The following is a 21,433-nucleotide window of genomic DNA, read 5'->3' on the forward strand; positions in this document are numbered from 1 at the left end:
GTAATGTTCCTTGATGCTACCAAGTAGTGTCGATTTTTGGATCTTATGACCCGTGGAAAACTAATCATTTTCATTCCTTTTGAGAAAATTACATACCCTGATTGAAAACTGGCCTTGCATATTATAAGTGCATGATTTTGGTTTACAAAGGCTTTGAACTGCAGTGGAGGTTAAGGATTAGAATTGATCATTCAGTATGAAGGTAGCTTTGCAGTACAAATTTCAAAAGAAAGATGATTGCAGAATAAAGTTCAGCACTCTGATGTAAATTAATTTTTTTAAACAAAACTATTGAAGTCAGCCTCCAAGTGAGTACGTTTATAATTAATGCTTTATTTTGAATTTTAGAAATTTTGGTCTGTGTTTAATTGTGGAATGCCCTTATCCAGTTTGATATTTTAAACTTTTCCATTTACGTTCTATCTATGCCACAGTAGGATCATGGTGTTGTGGTCAGAAAACATTGGGAGTTTGGATATTAGGAAGAGATGCTTGTTTCAGCTGATGCATATTTAGGATTAAATCGGATTCTTAAATGTCGTAAAGTGTGGAATTTCAATTCTTTGTGGATCAACATCAAATTTTTAAAAAAATGCTTCTATGAAGTAAGTGCTTTTGGTAAATTTTGCTGTAGGAAAAGGGGACATAAATCAAAGTTTTGGTTAGACTAATTTAAATGACTATATGATCAAGTCAATGCCAAGAATGTCGCTTATTTTTGACTTTCTAAAAGTCAGCAAAACACCAGGGCTAAAAGCAAAACATAAAATGTTAATTTGCATACTTTGTCATTTCAGTGGAAAAATGCTTCCTCTCTACTTTTTTTTTGTTTTCACCTTCACAGTGCTGTTTAGATGCTGTCCCCTCCACTTCAGAGTCACGCTAGACAGTGAAGTGATTGATTCTCTCTGCTTTCACATTGTGCTTTAATTACAGGGATTAATGATGTTGTACCCGTGATGTAAGGAAGTGAGAGCCTTCTGGAGCTCACAAGGGGCAGCTGCAGAAGTAACTGGAGGTTTCTGGAGGAAGTACACTTGGTGGATGAGCCAAGATGGTAAATTGCAATGCATTGTGTGCCAAAGGGATTGGAGCTGGGGTCTGTTTCAAGACAAAAGGCATGCCAAATATTGCTAGCTGTCAATTAACAAATATTGTGGAAGGGTTTCATAAGAGAAACTTGCAGAATGGAATGTTTAAGACCACTATATTGTTGCAACACTGTAGTTTTTTAATGTGCTTTGTAGATGTAATTCTTCAGTATGATAGGAGAATCTAGAACAAGGCAGTGGGCTCGTAGTGCCATCTCCTCACTGAACTTAGTATAACGTGGGATCTCTCATCCAATTACTCACCATCTGATTTTGCTTCACTGATTCATCTTTGAAGCTATTTCCAAACTAATACAATTTTTTTGTTAAAAAAGCCACCAATTTTAAAAAATCCTTTTGGATGTTGGTTTGGGCATGTTGGGAAACTGAAGTTTCTAGTGAATTAAATTTGTTGCTGGCACCTTTTTAAGGTGCATTTACAATAGCAACAGTGCCAAAAGGATCCACTAATGCTACAAATAGAAGATAAGCCAAAAACCCCAAATGGACCTTGTGATGCTTGCAACCTCACACTCCATCGCCAATCTCCTTTTCCTCTCAAGTCCTTGAAGTTACTGTGTCCTCCCATCTACTATTACACCACTCCAAAGCTTGATTACATATCCTGTGACCATGACAAAAGAATGCCCCTCATTTTATCTGCAATCTTTGACCAGACTGCTCTTCTGCGAGAAGGTCCCTCGTCAATCCATCTGGGTGAGGCTGCATCTTCTGATACCATTCTTGCCTGTGCAAATGACCTGGTTCTGTCCCTGCATCATTAATTCTGTCATTCCCATCACTTATCCCTGGCTAGATTCCTCTCCTACTAATCTATGGAAATATCTGACACAAACTAAAAACCGTGTTTAAATTTTACAGCTGAAAATTTGTAATTGTTATAAAAGAATTAAATGTGAACCAATGCATGGGATACACTACCAGCAAAGGTGGCAAAGGTAGGTACAAAAGGATCTTTTAAAAGACTATTATACAGGTACATGGACAGAGAAAAACGGTGGGGGGGGGGGGTGGGTTTATATATCAGGGAAATTCGAGACAGGTAAAGTAGGTTATTAGGTCGAAGAGCCTGTATTGTGCTGTAGATTTCTATGTTCTACATTGAATTCAAGTAAAAAGACCTCCAAATTTGGATTCGGTCCTTCATTGTGAGAGGGGTGTATTATCTTTAAAACAATAACCTTTTCCTGCAGCAATATGAATGTAGTGTTTAGTTCTTGGATGCTATCAGAGGATATTTGAAGGCACGGTTCTTCCCAGAACGTGTTCTTTTGAAAGATTGGAAGAGCGTGAGATTATTTGAATGTTACCTGTTGGGGGCCAGCAGAGTACTGCAATTGGCAGAAACTTGTTTTCTTGATCTTCCTTTGTATTTTCTCAGTCCAAGCAATAGAATATGATTAGAATACTAATAGTCTAGTGAATCAGCAAATCTGACTGAGCAATCACACAGGTCTATAGAGCAGCATTTCTCAACCTGTCCTCTGGGTTTGTTATAGCTGGCCTCCAACAAAGACCATTATTACTGAGAGTCGCATGGAAAACAAGGTTGTAAATTACCCCTCCATAAATCTTCGTCCGCGAAGCCAAGCCAAAGAAATTTGACAATGAAACAACCATAAATCTGGAAAAAAAATGCACCAAAAAAAAATTGGCTTGAGCTTGCCAGGCCCCCAGCCCCCATGGGTGGTCCATGGGTTAGTAAAGAGATACTTAAGGTGTTTGTGAATGAAAGAGTTGAGAGCTGACACTGTGTAAGGAGTTTGTAAGTTCTCCATGTCTGTGTGGGTTACCTACGAGTGCTCCAGTTTCCTCCCACTGATCAAAAACATACAGATTTTAGGTTAATTGGTATATTTGGGGGTGGGGGGGAGAGGAACATGGTTGTGGGTCAGAAGGGCCTGTTACCGTACTGTTTATCTAAATTTAACCACTAAATTTTGGTTTTGTGCATCATATTTTCTCTCCCATGACTATGAACCTGAGGGTGTTTTATGACCCTAGTGGTTCAGGTGAGGAGTCGGAGCTGTCCAGGAGACCAGGAGAGGGGGAGTGAGGAGAGAGTGACAGGAGTAAGTATTTAAAAACTAAGATATTTACCGGGGCTCAGGCCTAGTGGTTCGGGCAAGGAGTTGAAGGCGTCCAGGAGAGGAGGAGCGAGGAGAGAATGACGGGGGGTAAATTGGTAGAGGGCAAATAAAAGGAAGGTGAGGTAAAGTAGCGGCCAGGAGTGAGTGGCACAAGGAAGGAGTGGGGCACCAAGGCTTTGGCTCAAGAGGCTTCGGTGAGCAGAGGCGGAGACGCAGGTAACAAGGGTGAGTCTTCATCTCATTTAATTTTATTTAGGCATAAGTATGTTTCAGGCATGACAGGTGAGCTCAGGCCTGTGTCATGCTCCTCCTGTGCTATGTGGGAACTCAGGGATACTGTCAGTGTCCCTGGGGACTAGGTGTGCAGGAAGCTCCTGATTGACTGTATGACAGCACTGGAGTTGCATTTGGACTCACTTTGGAGCATCCGAGATGCTGGTGGATAGCACCTTTGGTGAATTGGTCACACCACAGTTGCAGAGGGTAGAGAGGATAGGGACTGGGTGACCAACATTAAGAGAAGTTACAGAAAGATGATGCAGGAGTCCCCTGCGGTCATCTCCCTCCAAAACAGATATGCTGCTTTGGATATTGTTAGGGGAGATGGCTCACCAGGAGAAGGCAGCAGTAGCCAGCATCACGACGCCATGAGTGGCTCTACTGTGCAAGGGGGCAGGGAAAAAAATGGTAGGGCAATGGTCATAAGGGATTCCATTATAAGGAGAAAAGACAGGAGTTTCTGTGGACCCAAATGGGACTCTCGGATGATGTGTTGCATCCTGGGTGCAAGGGTTAAGGATGTCTCGGAGTGGCTGCGGGACATTCTGAAAGGGGAGAGTGAACAATCAGTTGTCGTGGTACATATTGGTACTGACAATATAGGGGATAAAATGGGATGAGGTCCTGCAAGATGAATTTAGGGAGTTAGGAAATAATTTAAGGAGTAGGACCTCAAGGATAATAATCTCTGGATTATTATTGGTGCCACGAGCTAGCCAGAGTAGAAATAACAGGATAGTTAGAATGAATATGTGCTTGAGCAATGGTGTAGAAGGGAAGGTTTCAGGTTCTTGGGCAGATGGGACCAATACAAATAGGATTGTCTACATCTGGGCAGGGCCGGGACTAATGCCTAGGGAGTTTGTTTGCTAGCCGTGTTGGCAGGGGGATGGGAGCAAGTGCAGAGAGACAGAAGGGTGATATATGAGGGTAGAAGCAAAAGATAGTAAGGTGAAAAGCAAAAGTGGCAGGTAGATAAATCCCAGACAAAAATCAAAAAGGACCTCTTTTCAACATAATGAAGGTTTTGTGTCTCCATGCAAGGAGCATTCGTAATAAGGTGGATGAATTGAATGTGGAGATATCTATTAATGACAACGATATAGTTCGGATCACAGAGACATGGCTTCAGGGGGACTGAGACTGTGAGATCAACATGCAGGAATATTCGATATTCAGGGGGAATAGACAGAAAGGAAAAGGAGGTGGGGTAGTGTTGTTGGTTAGAGAGGAGGTCAACATAATAGAAAGGAAGGACATTAGCTTGGAGGATGTGGAATCAATAAGGGTAGAGCTGCAAAACTCTAAGGAGCAGAAGAGTTGTTTACAGGCCACCTAACAATAGTGGTGAGATTAGGGATGGCATTAAACAGGAAACTGGAAATGCGTGCAACAAAGGTACAGTAGTTCTAATGGGTAACATTAATCTACATGTTGATTGGGTGAACCAAATTGGGAAGGGTAATGAGAAAGAGGATATCTTAGAATGGATATAGGATTGTTTTCTAAACCAGCATGTCATGGAACCAATGAGGGAGCAGGCCATTCTAGACTGCGTGTTGAGTAATGAGGAAGGGTTAATTAGCACTTGTGTGAAACCCCTTGGGCAAGAGTGACCACAATATTGTGGATTCTTCATAAGATGGAGAGTGGCAGAGTTTTAATTCAAATACAAAGGTTTTGAATTTGAAGAAGGGTAACTTTGATGGTATGAGATGTGAATTTACGAAGATAGATGGTTAAAGGACTAACAATGGAAATGCAATGGCAAATCATTTAAAGGTAGCTTGAATGAAACACAACAATTGTATATCCCAATTTGGAAAAAGAATAAATCAAGGAAGGTAGTGCATCCATGGCTAACCAGGGAAATCAGGGAGAGGATCAAATCCAAAAAAGCAGCATATATAAGTTAGCCAGAAAAAACAGTATTTCTGAGGACTGGGAGAAATTCAGAGTTCTACATCCCAGAGTGCTTAAGGAAGTATCCAAAAAATAGTGGATGCATTAGTGATAATTTTTCAAAACTCTTTAGATTCTGGATTAGTTCCTGAGGATTGGAGGGTGGCAAACGTAACCCCACTTTTTAAGAGGGAGAAAGAAAATAGGAAACTATAGACCAGTTAGCCTGACGTCGGTAGTGGGGAAAATTCCAGAGTCCGTTATTAAAGATGCGATTGCAGCGCATTTGGAAAGTAGTGGTATCATCGGACAGATGAAGGGAATATCATATCTGATTAATCTAATAGAATCGAATATAATTTTTTGAGGATGTAACTAGTAGAGTGGATAAGGGAGAACCAGTGGATGTGGTAGATCTGAATTTTCAGAAGGCTTTTGATACGGTCCTGCACAGGAGATTAGTGTACAATCTTAAAGCACATGGTATAGGAGGCATGGTATTGAAGAGGATAGAGAATTGGCGTTGACAGCCAGGAAGCAAAGAGTAGGAATAAACGGATTCCTTTCAGAATGGCAGGCAGTGACTAGTGGGGTACCACTAGGCTCAGTGCTGGGACCCCAGTGATTTACAATATATATCAATGACTTAGATGAGGGAATAGAAAGCCACAACTCCAAGTTTGCAGATGACACGAAGCTGGGTGGCAGGGTTAACTGTGTAGAGGATGCAGGGTGACTTGGACAAGTTAGGTAAGTGGACCAGTGCATGGAAGATGCAATATAATGTGGATAAATGTCAGGTTATCCACTTTGGAGGCAAGAACAGGTGAGATTATTACCTAAATAATGTCCAATTAGAAAAAGGAGAGATGCAACGAGACTTGGGTGTTGCTGTGCACCAGTCATTGAAAGTGGGCATGCAGATACAGCAGGCAGTGAGGAAAGTGAATGGTATGTTGGCATTTCATAGCAAGAGGATTCAAGTATAGGAGCAGAGAGGTTTTACTGCAGCTGTACAGGGCCCTAGAGTATTGTGTACAGTTTTGTTCTCCTTATCTGAGGAAAGACATCCTGGCTATAGAGGGTGTGCAAATGTTCACTAGATTGATACCAGGGATGGCAGGACTTACATATGAAGAAAAGCTGGATCGACTCGGCTTATACACGCTGGAATTTAGAAGATTGAGGGGAGATCTTATAGAAACGTATAAAATTCTTTAAGGATTGGACAGGCTAGATGCAGGAAGGTTGTTCCCAATGTTGGAGTAAACCAGAACCAGGGGTCATAGTTGAAGGATAAGGGGGAAGTCTTTTAGGACTGAGGTGAGAAAAAAAATTCTCAGAGTGTGGTAAATCTGTAGAATTCTTTGCCACAGGAAGTAGTTGAAGCCGGTTCCTTATCTATTTTTAAGAGGAGTTAGATTTGACCCCTGCGGCTAAGGGGATCAGGGTATGGGGAGAAGGCAGGTACTGGGTGCTGAGTAGATGATCAGCCATGATCAAAATGAATGGCGGTGTAGGCTTGAAGAGCCAACTGGCCTACTCCAACACCTATTTTTTATGTCAATGCCATGTTCTAAATTTTTACCAGAATTTAAATTCCATGCTGGTTTGAACTTGAGTCTCTAATTTGTTAGGTTTTGAGTTTTAAATTAACCACTTGCCCATGACCAGAGATGAAATTTCTGCACGGTTTTATTTCATTTGCATCCATAATAGATGGAACAGCATCTTGAGAAACTACGGTATTAGAATTTAATTATCCCATATTCTAGAGATAGCAGCAAATGCCCACCTGCCTCTAGGACACAGCACCAGCTTTTGCAGGAATTAAAGTTCCTGTTGATCACAAATTGAAATTAAGTTATAAAAAAATTGTGAATGATCCCAGGTAATGGATAAGAATAGTGTTGATCTAAACCCTGTGGGACAGCCTTTAAGAAACTAAGTTTCGTAGGCAAAGCAAACCATTGTGTTTTAATCTGAAATGATGGTAGCTCATTAAAGATGATTAGATTTGAGGCATGGACATTTCTTCGCTAAACAAAATCCATCAGCCTTACCTGCAAGCCAAACCCTGCCTCCATTGTGCTGAGTTGCATGCAACTGGTTGCTTCTGGATAGATTGACAATTACGGTACGTGGGATAAAAGCTTCCAATAGAAATTTGCATTTATTGTCTCTGACATGCACTGAGGATCAGAAATAGAAATTCTATTTTGGTGGTATTGAAATATCTGGATGTGTATTTAATGTAGTTGGCCAAACTGAAACACATATCCTGGATCAGATTTGTATGTACAGAGACCAATTTACTCAATTATCCTTACCAACCACAAGCAGAGATTAAATCTTTTGCCATAAGTCCTCTGATTTGCTGCCTTTTAAACCTAAAAGATTAGTACCTCTTCAGAAATCCATGTTGATTATTCTGGGAAATGAAGCTTTCAGACATCTGATCTAATTAATAATCTCAATTCCTCGAATCCCTATAATCTTGCAAAGCCCTATCCACTTTTATGTTGTTCTTGCCTTAAGGACCACCTGGATCAGGGCCCCACTTGGAGAAACTTAGGCACCAAGCTGTAATCCTTGAGCTCAGTTGTCCCTTGTTTCATTTCTTTCTAGCAGTGGGAACCTTGAGGGGATGCAACAGCTGAAGAAAGACCACTCTGAAGTTTCCAGTGAAGCTGAGAATGCAGTGACTGCTCTCCACCAACCAGTCTGTTATATGCTATCCAAAGTTTTTACAATGCATGGAAAAAAAAACTGAAATGCACATATAGATTCCAAAACTACTCCAATCATTGCAATCACATCAACACATTGCTAACAGTAATTTATTTTCTGAGTGAGACTGCACCATCAATGTAAACAAGCTGACAAACAAGCAACTTGATACAAGCCTGAGGTAACATAATTTAGCAAAGAACATCCATGAGGCAGTCTGAGTTCTGTGATTAGAACAGACATTAGCAGTTATTAAAAAAAAATCACAGATGGCATGCGAATAACCTTGTCAATATTTATCCCTTGGAACTGTATGAAAATTTATAGGCCATCTCATTTACTTACAAGTGGCAATACCTTTTGACTCTATACAGGTTTCAACCATACAGATGTGCTTTAATTTAGCATTTAAAGTTGGTGAGTCACATTGTTCCCAAGCAAACCAGATGATGAGCATGGGCATCCAAAACAATTCAAGGAATATGCAGCAAAAATATATAAATGGAATAGTTCACAGATCAGGTAGATGGAAGAAGTAGATTTGCATTAGCTACAAGCATAAAAAATTAAATAATATTCACACCACCTTCTTTGGGTTAAGACTTCACACTTGATTCCCTTGAAGGCAAGGGAATCTATCTTCAGTTTAAGAATAAGCTGATATTTAGTGAATGGCACTCAGGTAAATAATACCAAAAGTAACCTTGAGGATCCAAAGTAATATTTAAGATTGTTGTGGAATAAATCTAATGGAAGGAAAAAAGACGTTAATTGGAGCAGCCTGGATGAGGCTCTCAGCTTAATGGGATGACTTCTGAATATCAACATGCTTTTATTTTAAAAGTGCTGTTAATAGCTTTGTGGTGGTTGGAAGGAAATAGGCCAACGAAACATTTATGCAATCAGACCATTGTTCCCCACAGGCAAAGCTTTATCAATACAAGTGAACAAACTTGGACTTTACCCCTATAAAACTAATTTACCCAACAGATCAACTAAAGGGAAATGTGCATTGCATGCCTTTTGTTGCCATATCTAAAGTAACAACAATTCTTGTTTTCATTGTCTCATTTTTGCCATAGAAAATATATAAAGGGGGCTAACCAAACAGAGGCCGTTAACATAATGAGAGATTGTGATGGAGATGCCACAGGGCATTTCCATTCAAGAAAAAGTCCAGGTAAGGCTGTCAATGTAAGGTACCCAATAAGCCAGTTGGATAAACATTTTTACTCAAAGACCTGTGAGAGTATGAGATTCTCTCTTGTGGAGAGATGTTGAAGGAAATAGCACTGATGTATTTAGGGAGAAGCTGAACAAGCATAGAAAGAAGGGAACAGAGAATTTTGCAAATAGATTTAGAATGAAAAAGGAGGTGGATTGGGTAGCGTGCTTTGGTTGGGCTAAAAGGCCTGTTTCTTCATGTAAAATGCTTCATAGTCACTGAAGTGGTAGGAACTCAGCTCTGTACATTGTGACAGATGAAAACATATTTTCTGCAAAGGCCAGTTATACTAGCTTGTCTAAAATGGAGGAGGCACACAGCCAGAGATAGGGTTTACTCCCACTGCCCATAATGATGCCAAGCAAATGAAAATATTTTTCATATTTACATCTGCCTGCCGGCTAGGTATCTTTAGAAGCAAAATGAACAGCTTAAAGCTCAATGTCATTCTCGCCCTGGCCCCCCGTTCAAAGCATGAGTGAGGGAGGGAGTCAGGGATACGAGGAATCATTCTTTGTAGAGCTTCAATTGCAAGCACGTTATACATGCTACTCAGTTTTTATATTACTTTTAGAAGCAGAGGGAGGAGGAAGGTTTGTGAGTAGTTTCTTAAAATTGCCGTCAAAGTCTGCAAATCAAAACAGCCCAGGGGAAGATTTGTGATTCCTGCCTGCTGGCCTCATCTGTTCTCCACAGAGCAGCTGAACTGGAATCATGAAAGACCAGCGAGTTGAACGGACCAAAGCATTTTGGCTTATGATAGACGTTCTTTAAAAATGAAGTACCTTTCATAGCGAAATACAGTGGGACAAAATAATTTTCAACTTTAAATATTAAGTCCATTCAAGTTTCATCTGTATGGACTACAAAGTAATGTCATCTCTGGATATGATTTATACCCTAGTCTATTATATACAACCTTTAAATAATACATAGCAAATGAAGTTTGCACTGTACCATATCTATAATATTCACATGAAAGTAATTGTTTCCACAAAAAGAATACTAAGAAACTTGAAAATACTTTTGGATATGCTGGGAGTTGAATGGCAGAACACATTGGTGCAAGAATCACCAGGCGTGGAAATCTGAAATTAAACAGACCATCTTGGCTGCTGTGCACCTAGAGGGATCGTGATGCCCATAACTGTTCAGAGAACAACTCGAGTTGGAAATGGCAGAATGTGTGGAAGTTGTTGGATCAGGGATAAGGGGACAAACAGTGAACCTTCATTCCCACCCTTGCTACTCTGATTCACTTCTTCTAGGCCAATTACTTGGAGTCTCTGGGAAAAACATTACACCCAGAATACAAACCAGTCCTTTTCAGAATACTACCAGGCAAGGTCAGGTTACTTTAGGAAACAATGTTGTGGGTTAGGGCAGAATGGATTTCTAAGTGTCAGGTTTGCTTGACAGTCTCAATGAGTTCACCGGGTCAGAACAACATGAGTACTGATCACCAACACAGAGGCAGCCAATGCGGCAAACAACTCAGGAAATTTCAATAAGAAAAACACTCCTTCACTGATTTATACCCCTAAATGCCACTCAACGCAGCCCATTAATAATACTGTCAGTAGTATCTTGTGCATAAGAACGTTAATACCCAACATGGGCTAAAACATTGTTGACAATAAAGCAGCTCAAGAATAAAAATCAAACATTTAAAAAAATGTTGTAGGCAGCAGTCATTACACACAGTTCCTTGGTCTAACCTCTGCATGAAGCAGTTTGGCATTTCACAATTGCCAAAGCTCTGCCTAATCTCTGCAGCCAACACCATAAATTAGTAGTTAAACCCATCGTTTTTTTTCCCAAAACATACCAAAATCATTTTGGGGCCACATAGTAAGAGTGTCCAAAAGAAAAGTGCTTCGATATTCAAAGCTGGCAGTTGATGAACTAATTATTCTCTGTCAGACTGTTTTTGTTTACTTCACCTTCCTTTGTCATTAGTCCACTTAGTAGTTTGATTTCCCATTGCTTGGGTTGGCACTTTCATCACCTCTTGTGTGCTGTCTCCAAACGTTCACTCAAACGACATAAGGTTGGTGGGTATCTGGAAGTAGATAGGAGGTAGCAGGTCATTGTTGCTGTTGTTCCTTTAATTGTCACATAATAATACATTAAAAATACATTATCTTCTTCAATTTTTTGCTGTAAGGCAAACAAAGAGTTGCCATGAGCATTGCCCGGCAGCCCGAGCAATAGCAGAAAGAGACACAAAAGAGAGTCCCTTCAGAGATGCTGAGCATACATGGATCCACCTCCAGCACTGCCACAGACTCCAGTTCAAATCATTGCAACCTGACCTCTAGATCCAATCCTCCAATACGAAATGGAAGCTTTTAGCACCCAAGGTCCTTTGGAAGCCATCAATAATCATGGTTTGGCTTCTCCAGAACTCTTCCTCTACATTAGGGTAAACCATGACCCAAGTCTGCCAACTGTACCTTATGCACAGGCTTACTGATAGCCCAGTGCAGAGAAAATTCCAAAGTACGGTATGCAGCAGAATGGATAACCAGAAGACTAAATCAAAGAAGTTTATGAGTAGGGCTTGTGTGAGAAGAGGTTGAACGGAGGGGAAATGGTGGAGAATGGGGGTGGGCAAAGAGTGGGGAGAGAGGGAGCCAAGGAGAGGAGGGAAGGCCAGGATGTTCATGAAAAGGTTTAGAGGGATATGGGCCACGTACAGGCAAATGGGACCAGCTCAGGAAGGCACCTTCGGAGGTATGGATGAGTTGGGCTAGGGGCCTGTCCTGTGCTGAATGAGGGGGATGAATGACAGAATGTATTGAAAGGAGAAGAGAATGGGAGCCAAGGATATGAGGGAAGGGATAATGGAGAATGGGAGTGGGATTGAAGAATGAGAAGGAAGTGGGTGTCAACTAGGTGAGTGAATTTGAAGATACTGGCAGTGAAAAGCTACCACTATTTGTTTTTATTTTACATTTTTAACATCTGTAAATGTTTGCTTTTCCAATTGTGAATTATCAAAACATACCAGAATCAGGATTTATTGTCATGAACAAGTCATGAAATTTGGTGTTTTGTGGCAGCATCACAGTGAAAACATATATTATAATCATCTTACAACATTACTGTAAAATCTAAAGTAACAACAAAACACTGCAGGAAACGTAAGGCCATGTCTTTGGTTCATTGATCATTCAGGAATCTGATGGCAGCGGGAAAGAAGCTGTCCTTGCTGGTCTTTAGGCTCCTGTACCTTTTCCTCGATGGTAGCAGAGTGAAGAGGGTGTGGTCTGGGTGGCGGGGATTTTTGAGGGTAGAGGCTGCTCTTTTAAGATACCGCCACATGTAGATGTCCTCGATGGATTGGAGTCTGATGCCTGTGATGTCTCAGGCTGAGTTAACAACCCTCTGGAGTTTATTCTTGTCCTGAGAGTTGGCGCAGTGATGCAACCAGTCAGAATGGTCTCCCTGTTTACGAGAGTTCTCGGTGGCATATCAAACCTCCTCAGACACCTCACAAAGTATAGCCTCTGATGAGCCTTCTTTATGATTGCATCAATATGGAGGCTCCAGGACAGATCCTTGGAGTTGTTGACACCCAGGAATTTGATGTTCTTGACCTTCTCCACCACTGAGACCTCAATGAGGACTGGGTCATATTCCCCTGACTTCCTGAAGTCCACAATGATCTCCCTGGTTTTGCTGACATTGAATGCAAGGTTGATGTCATTACACCATCTATCTTCCTTTTCTCCCAACAACTGTGATGTCATGGGCAAACTCGTAAATGGCAATGGAATTGTGCCTGGCCACACAATTGTGAGTGTATAATGAGTAGAGCAGTGAGCTAAGCATACATCCTTGGGGTGTGCCTGAGACAAAATAAGAGTGTTATCAAACCCAAGTTAGAAGTGATTTGGGGAGATGAGTTAGAGCCTGGTCGGAGAGGTAGATTTTAAAAGTCCAGCATAAGGAAGAGTGGGCAGGCTTAGGCAGGAAATTCAACACTTAGGTCCTTGGTCTTTCAATGCTTGTCTGAGCAGCAGTAATAATTAGTCTGGAAGACCAGAATTGGAGGTGCAAAGACAGGGAGCTTACTGGCTCTTCAATAATAGTTAAGCATCTTGAACACGTGCACAATAATATTACATGAATCTCCATAGCATTCAAAAGCACCATTCCTGTTAATGGGTATTACAATATAATGTGCTTCATAGAAAATAGGTGTAGGAGTAGGCCATTTGGCCCTTCAAGCCTACACCACCATTAATTTGGATCATGGGTGATCATCTACTCAGTACCCAGTACCCGCCTTCTCCCCATACCCCCTGATTGCCAAGGGCAAAATCTAACTCCCTCTTAAATATAGATCAGGAACCGGCTTCATCTACTTCCTGTGGCAAAGAATTCCACAGATTCTGAGAGAACATTTTTTTCTCATCTCAGTCCTAAAAGACATCCTTATCCTTAAAATGTGACACCTGGTTCTGGTTTGCCCCAACATCAGGAACAACCTTACTGCATTTAGCCTGTCTAATCCCTTAAGAATTTTATATGCTTCTATAAGATCCCTCCCTTAATCTTCTAAATTCCAGCGTGTATAAGCCTAGTCGATCCAATCTTTCTTCATATGCAAGTCCTGCCATCCCTGATATCTATCTAGTGAACCTTCTTTGCACTCTCTCTATGGCAAGGATGTCTTTCCTCAGATAAGGAGACCAAAACTGTACACAATACTCTAGGTGTGGTCTCACCAAGGCCCCATACAGATGCAGTAGAACCTCTCTGCTCTTGTACTTGAATTCTCTTGCTATGAATGCTAACATACCATTCACTTTCCTCACTGCCTGCTGTACCTGCATGCCCACGTTCAATAATTGGTGCACAGTGACACCCAGGTCTCGTTGCATCTCTCCTTTTTCTAATTGGATATCATTTAGGTAATAATCTCTCCTGTTCTTGCCTCCAAAGTGGATAACCTGACATTTATTCACATTATATTGCATCTTCCATGCATTGGCCCACTCACCTAACTTGTCCAAGTCACCCTGCATCCTCTACACAGCTAACCCTGCCACCCAGCTTCATGTCATCTGCAGACTTGGAGATCTGCTTTCTATTCCCTCATCTAAGTCATTGATATATTTTTGTAAATAACTGTGGTTCCAGCACTGAGCCTTGCGGTATCCCGCTAGTCACTGCCTGCCATTCTGAAAAGAACCCGTTTATTCCTACTCTTTGCTTCCTGTCTGTCAACGCCAATTCTCTACCCACTTCAATACCATACCTCCTATACCATGTGCTTTAAGTTTGTACACTAATCGGAGGAGTCACGTGATGGAGTAGTGGCCAGACGGTGACCTCCAGCCCTCTCCAGAAAAGTCGGGAAAAACAAAGGAAAACACAAAGGCACAGAAATAAAAGTTACAGAAAAGTGAGTATAAAGGTGGAAAGAAGATGGCGACAAAAAAAGAAAAATCGAAAGCAACGGTAAGAAGAGAGGAAGAGAAGACAAAGGAGGAAAAAGGTGAAGGCCTTACCTGTCCGAAGAGGCCCGCTGCGGAGAGAGAAACCCGCTCCCTCAGGTCGGTAAATAATGGACTACAAAAATGGCTCGCTGAGCCGAGTAAAAGTGCGCAACCGCGCATGAAAAAAAACACACCGACGGGAGGGGGGACCAGCTGGGGAGTCGATCTCCACAGCCGGCAACGACAGCTGCAGAACACCTGCAGCAAGAAGAGACCACAGAAGACAATAGAAACAAGAAAGAAGAGAAGGAAAGGGCACCAAAGAAACAACAGATGACCAACCCAGAGGAAGAAGAAGAGGAAGAGGAAGAGTACAGTGAAATAGAAGAAGAAAAGAAAGGCAAGATAAAGGATATACTTTCTCTTGTTAAAGGATACATGGAGTCATTTAAAGAATGGCAAACACAGGAATTTAAGGATTTAAGAAAAAGAATAAACAACACAGAAGAGAAAATGAATAAAATAGAGATGACCTTAACAGAAATGGGAAAGAAAATGGACAAGATGGAAGAGCGGGCAGTAGCAGCAGAAATGGAGGTAGAAGACTTAAAAAAGAAATTGGAGGAATCTAATAAAAAAACTAAAGAGACACAAGAACTATTAGCTCAAAAAATAGATACAATGGAAAATTATAACAGAAGAAATAACATAAAGATAGTGGGCCTTAAGGAAGATGAAGAAGGCAAGAATATGAGGGAGTTTATAAAAGAGTGGATCCCTAAGACCCTAGGATGTCCAGAACTACAGCAAGAAATGGAAATAGAAAGGGCACATAGAGTATTGGCCTCTAAACCACAACAAAAACCAAGATCTATTGTAGTAAAATTCCTAAGATATACTACAAGAGAAAAGGTACTGGAGAAGACAATGGAAAAAGTAAGAGAGGGCAACAAACCACTGGAGTATAAAGGGCAAAAAATCTTCATTTATCCAGATATAAGTTTTGAACTCCTAAAGAAGAGAAAAGAGTTCAATACAGCAAAGGCGATTTTATGGAAGAAAGGGTATAAATTTATACTAAAGCATCCAGCGGTATTGAAAATATTTATACCAGGACAACAAAACAGACTATTCTCGGATCCAGAAGAAGCACGAAAATTTGCAGAACAATTACAAAAATAGACTGAGGGAGGAAGACGGGTAATGAGAGTTAAAATGATTACGATTGATATGTATGTGGGTAAAGACAAAAATAGACTGAGGGATGAAGACGGGTAATGAGAGTAAAAATGATCACGATTGATATGTATGCGGGTAAAGAGGTATAAGAGTGAATAGAGACAATGTGCATACGTGAAAGTATCTGTACTTAGAGGAAAATATAGATAGTATAGACAAGAATTAATAAGGGAAGGTAATGGAATAGAGAGAATAAGGAGGGAATTAAAAGAGTGACCTTTGTGACATATGAAAAGTGAAATCTTTTCTGGGGGGGCGGGGTGGGGGGAAATAGCGGTCACTGCAAAATCAGTTGACGCTTGCGAGTGGATTCGCAAATCCAAATGGAGAGGGGAGATGTGGTTGTCCGACAAGGGATAAAGGACAACTCAGGAGGGGAAGGGGAGATTGGGGATAAATAAGATAGAAATAGGAGAAGAAGGAAAATGTTGGATGTTGTAGGAATGTTGTCTTATAAAGAGTTGAAAATAAGAAAACAGAAATGGAAAAGGAGGAAAGGTAATGATGGAAAAACGGAAAGAGAAGATAAACAAAATATAAAAGGGCTACGCTGAACTATATGACTTTAAATATTAATGGAATACATAACCAAATTAAAAGGTAGAAACTACTAAATTTAAATGAATAAATGTATTCCATTAGAAAATATAACATATAGGTTAAGAAATAATATTGAAATATTCGAACAAGTATAGGAGCCTTACATTAAATACAATAGCGAAAACCTACCGGGGACAAACATTAACTAAGTTGATGGAAGGAGAAGGAAAGAAAAGAATGGACTCAGTAGAATTTCTGGTGTATTTTTGTTGAATGACAACATTGTCTGACTGGCTTAATGCAACCTAGATTGTATACCTAAAATGGATGAGGGGGGGGGGGGTGGGGGGGTGGCTTGGGAGGAGGGGGGGGGGGAGAAAAAGTCACTGTATATGTGTGAAAAAGAAATAGTGTATATCATGGCTAATGTGATTTATGGTGTGAAAAATAAAAAAAAAGGATGCAAAAAAAAAGTTTGTACACTAATCTCTTGTGCAGGACATTATCAAAAGCCTTCTGAAAGTCCAGATATACCACATCCACTCGTTCTCCCTTATCCACTCTACTAGTTACATCCTCAAAAAATACTATTAGATTTGTCAGACATGATTTTCCCTTCAAAAAACCATGTTGACTCTGTCCGATGGTATCACTGCTTTCCAAATGAGCTGCAATCACATCATTAATAACTGACTCTAGCATTTTCCCCACTACAATGCATATTGACATCTTTAAATGAAATCCATGGTTTAAGGTGTTTGTTTAACTTCGTATTAGTGGTTTCCTGAAAGCATGAGTTTTTTCCCAATACACTGTGAAGTCATCTGAACACCTACCTGTGGCCTGTTGCTCTTACAAGCATCATCCAAATGTTTGTACCACAGTATTGCATGAAACCGTGAGTTGGTCTGGAACTTGTAAACATTTCCTATCAACATAAACAAACACATCGTTATAATGAGCATAGAATTGGTGGAAGAACTCAGTGGGTCAGACAGCCTCGATGGATGGAAGTGGGCAGTCAGCGTTTTGGGTGGGAACTCTGATGGCAGCAATCTGCAATCAATCAAATACTTCAGTGTTGTAACATAGCTTCAGAAAGATGATGCCAAGCAACTAATGACACTATTTAAAAATACTAAACTGTGATTCAGTAGGTCACTGGTGCTAACAGGAGTTCTAATGAAAGGCTTCGACTTGGAATCATTCATACAGCGTGGAAACAGGCTCTTTGACCCAAATTTGCCCACGCAGATCAAAAAGACCCACCCCCCACCTCCACACACACGAGTTCCACCTGCCTGCATTTGGCCCATATCCCTCTAAACCAATTCTATCCATGTCTAAATGTTTCCTGAACATCACAATAGTATCTGCCCCGTCCACCTCCTCTGACCACTTGTTTTGTACACCTACCACCCAGTTTGAAAGAAAAGTTAAAAAGACCTGAAGCATTTGCTTTTTTAAAATTCTGCACAAAATGCTGCCTGGCCTGCTGCATATTTTCCAAATTTATTTCATAGAGTCAGTTTTTATTCTTCAAAAGGGTATGAACGGAACTCCTGCAGTTCACACTGAGTAGTCAGTCGCCCACGTTTCCTTCCAACTGCATTACCAAGATCCAGCTTGACATTGCAGAGCAGGGCTAAATGCATGCTACATGGTCAGCAGTCCAGGTCTTTTGAAGGAATCATGAATAGAGTCTTAGGTGGAAGATCCCACACTATTTTTTTGCAAAGAAGACCCTGGGAATTAAATAGTTATGCTTTAACCAACATGTTCTGGTCATTGACACGATGCTCCTTGTTAAGTCTTTCTTGAATGAACAGGGGATGTTCCAATATCACTACAATAGTTGCCACTCAAGATCTGGCGACAAAGCATGTTGGGAGGTGGAAGTCAATTTACTGCTGACAAATCAAATCTGCTGGAGCACCCAGTGATTTACCATGAGGACTGAATTTTTATGTAGAGGTATCCTTAATAATGAAAATTATTGCCACATTCAGCATTTTACAGATTAATTTCCATGTCACAGCAGGATGTTATTCAGCCTATCAAGTCTAGGCCAGCACCTCAATTCCAGTCATCTTTCCCCCCACATTCCATCAATTCCCACCAGATTCTCCCATTCACCTACCCCCTGAGGGCAACTTTCAGCGGCCAATTGTGCTGCTAACCCGCACATCTTTGGGACATCAGAGGGAATTCGGTGCACCTCTGGTCACAGAGGAATGTGCAGACACCACGAAGACAGCATTGGATTGAACTCCGGTCACTGCAGATGTTCCATGAACTATGCCACTGTGTTGCCAGATCCAACAGCGCTGAAACCAGTTCCTGAAGGGATCTTCTGCTCACCTTTATCAGGGTCACTCAGCTGGAAGATATCTGGGTGTTCGGGGTCATCAGGGAGAACCACCATCCATCCTGCTATCGACACCTTTTTGCTGGGTGATGATTTGAACTGCGGGAGGAGAACAACAAATAACACATCTTTTTGTTTTGATGGTAGAAATTTTAAGAAACTGTTTAGTGTATCAGATTTATTAGAATAACAACCTTACAGAAATGTAGATAATGAAGAAAATTCAGGTAGGTGGATTTGAGTCCACAGACAGACTGGCCATGATCTTAGTGACTGCTCAATGGGACAGATAGCTGCTCCTGCTCTCATTTCTTGTGTCATTGTTGCACACCTTGGCATTAACCCACCCAAACTCTCTTTATAGGATGAATCAGATGGGTAGGGAAGGTACGCTGAGCATTGTCCCTCCAACATCCAAATGGCTGCCACTGCTACCAGGACATCTGTAATCTCTGCAAGGCCCTGACCTCAGGCACAAGATCTGTTATCAGAAGCAGAGAACCAGACTACATCCGAATGTCATGCCATTCCACTCATTGAAAGGTTAAAGCCCAATGATCTATTTATATTAAACTGAAACATACACAAAGCCATTAGGAGTGTAAGCAGACCATCAAGTGCTACATCAAAGAGTTATTAAATGTTAAACCCATGCTTCATTGTAAATTATTGTTGGCAAGGACTTTGCTCTTTGATTGCATGCTTTTTTAGAAATGGGCAATATACATATGCTCCTTTCCGTTCTTGCCATGTTTTCTGTTTTTATTTCAGAATTCTCTGCATTTTGCCACCATCCTTCCCATCACATGTTCTTTTCTGTTTTGAAGCGGTGGAGTCAGACAGGATGCAGAGAGGAATGTTGCCTCAACAAAATGTGTGTTCATGTTCACGTTCACTCTCTCTAACCTAATCAATGAGCTCATCTTCCCTCAAGAAATTAATCTGGCTGCCTCACTGTCCATTTGTGTTTATCCAACAAATTCCTGGATCCTTTTGCTGGTGAGTTCAGTGGTGTTGGTTCAGTGGTGTTGGTTTACATGGTGAATGGACAATTCTCACCCCACTTTGCTAGGCTATTAGTTGGTCTGTTTCCACCCGTGACCAGCATCTTTCATTCTGAATGGTTTAAGGCTGTGTGTATGTGACACGACAAGTTGGTTCAAGAGTACTCAAATCCATTCAACATGGGAACTGTACAGGTAGCAGAGTTGAGTGCTTGTCATGACAGTTGTAACTGAATTTCTCATATTTTCCCACAACACAGGAGGTTATTTGAGCCATTAAGTCCATGCCAGGTCTCAGAACATCCACAACTTGCAGAGGCCTGACAGCTGCTCTTGGATTTCTTCTCACATCAACCCCATTATGACCCCATCAACCATTATCTGGATATTATTTTGTTACCATCATCAGTTCAGAAGGTCTCCCCTCCAGAGTCTCCAACCCGATAATTTCACTTCTATATCCTAGCCAAGATTCACCAACAGGACTGACCAGATTGACAAATCATTTCTGCCTCCTCTTGCTTCACTTATGATTTGCCTCTATCTTGTCACGTCCCCACCACTAATATCCAGGACACCACTCTCCACAATTTTACCACTTTTAATTGCCTGGCCCCCACTGAATTATCTTTACCATTAACACCTAATTACTATACACGCCCATTTCCCATCAGAAAAGCATTAGAGTCCTCAAACATAGATCCAATCAGTTCCCTATAACAACATTTTACGAATCCAAATCCTTGAAACTAATTCTCCCTCACAGGCCCATCTACTTTCCTGCCACTCACCCACACTAAACTACCTACCAGCATGTATTTTGGGAACATGGGAGTTGAGAATGGGATCTTGGTCTTGTCGACAAGGGCAGAGCAGATCAAAGGGGTGGAAACAGACCAACTGATAGTCTAGCAAAGTGGGGTGAGGATTGTCCATTCACCGTGTAAACCAACACCACTGAACTCACCAGCAAAAGGATCCAGGAATTTGTTGGATAAACACAAATGGACAGTGAGGCAGCCAGATTAATTTCTTGAGGGAAGATGAGCTCATTGATTAGGTTAGAGAGAGTGAACGTGAATAGTCCAAACTTGGAGGGGAGAGGCATCAACTGCCTTGGGTGGAGGAGTTGGGAAAGGATAATGTTTTTCAGATGTATTATTCACCCACATAAAGTGAGATGCAAAGATTGGCTGAGAGGGATTGGGCAGCCTGTGGGAGAGGGGGGTGAAAGGCTCCAAAACATTCTCCACTGATGATACAGTAAAACTCCAATTGTCCAGCATCCGATGGTTCCAAAATCTGGATGGTTCTGTACCTGGCTCAGTCCAGAATGTGAGCTGGACATCCAGAATATGGGCTGACTGTGTGGCTAGTGCCTGGTATCCAGGAAGGTGGTAGATTTCCTACTCCTTTTAAACTTACAGGGCTTTCTGTAAAGTGTATAAATGCTACTGGGTAACCTGTTAAGAAAAAATGTAAGATATAGGTGGA

The 21,433-nt window shown here is 41.2% G+C and overlaps 1 protein-coding gene across 4 annotated transcripts in view; it reads right to left on the minus strand.

The window, feature by feature from the left end:
* Positions 1-8,207: 8,207 nt before the first annotated feature.
* Positions 8,208-21,433, minus strand: part of LOC138737239 (ras-specific guanine nucleotide-releasing factor RalGPS1-like) — a 647,381-nt gene continuing 634,155 nt past the window's right edge. For all 4 annotated transcript variants that reach the window (XM_069887990.1, XM_069887972.1, XM_069887982.1 and 1 more), the window contains 3 exons: positions 18,929-19,034; positions 17,404-17,495; positions 8,208-11,400 (listed from right to left, as the gene is read on the minus strand). In XM_069887990.1, the coding sequence (XP_069744091.1) occupies positions 11,371-11,400; positions 17,404-17,495; positions 18,929-19,034 (228 nt within the window). In that variant the 3' untranslated portion in view covers positions 8,208-11,370. The remainder of the gene's footprint in view (positions 11,401-17,403; positions 17,496-18,928; positions 19,035-21,433) is intronic.

This window comes from Narcine bancroftii, chromosome 1 (genome assembly GCF_036971445.1).
Source record: "Narcine bancroftii isolate sNarBan1 chromosome 1, sNarBan1.hap1, whole genome shotgun sequence".
Lineage (NCBI taxonomy): Eukaryota > Metazoa > Chordata > Chondrichthyes > Torpediniformes > Narcinidae > Narcine > Narcine bancroftii.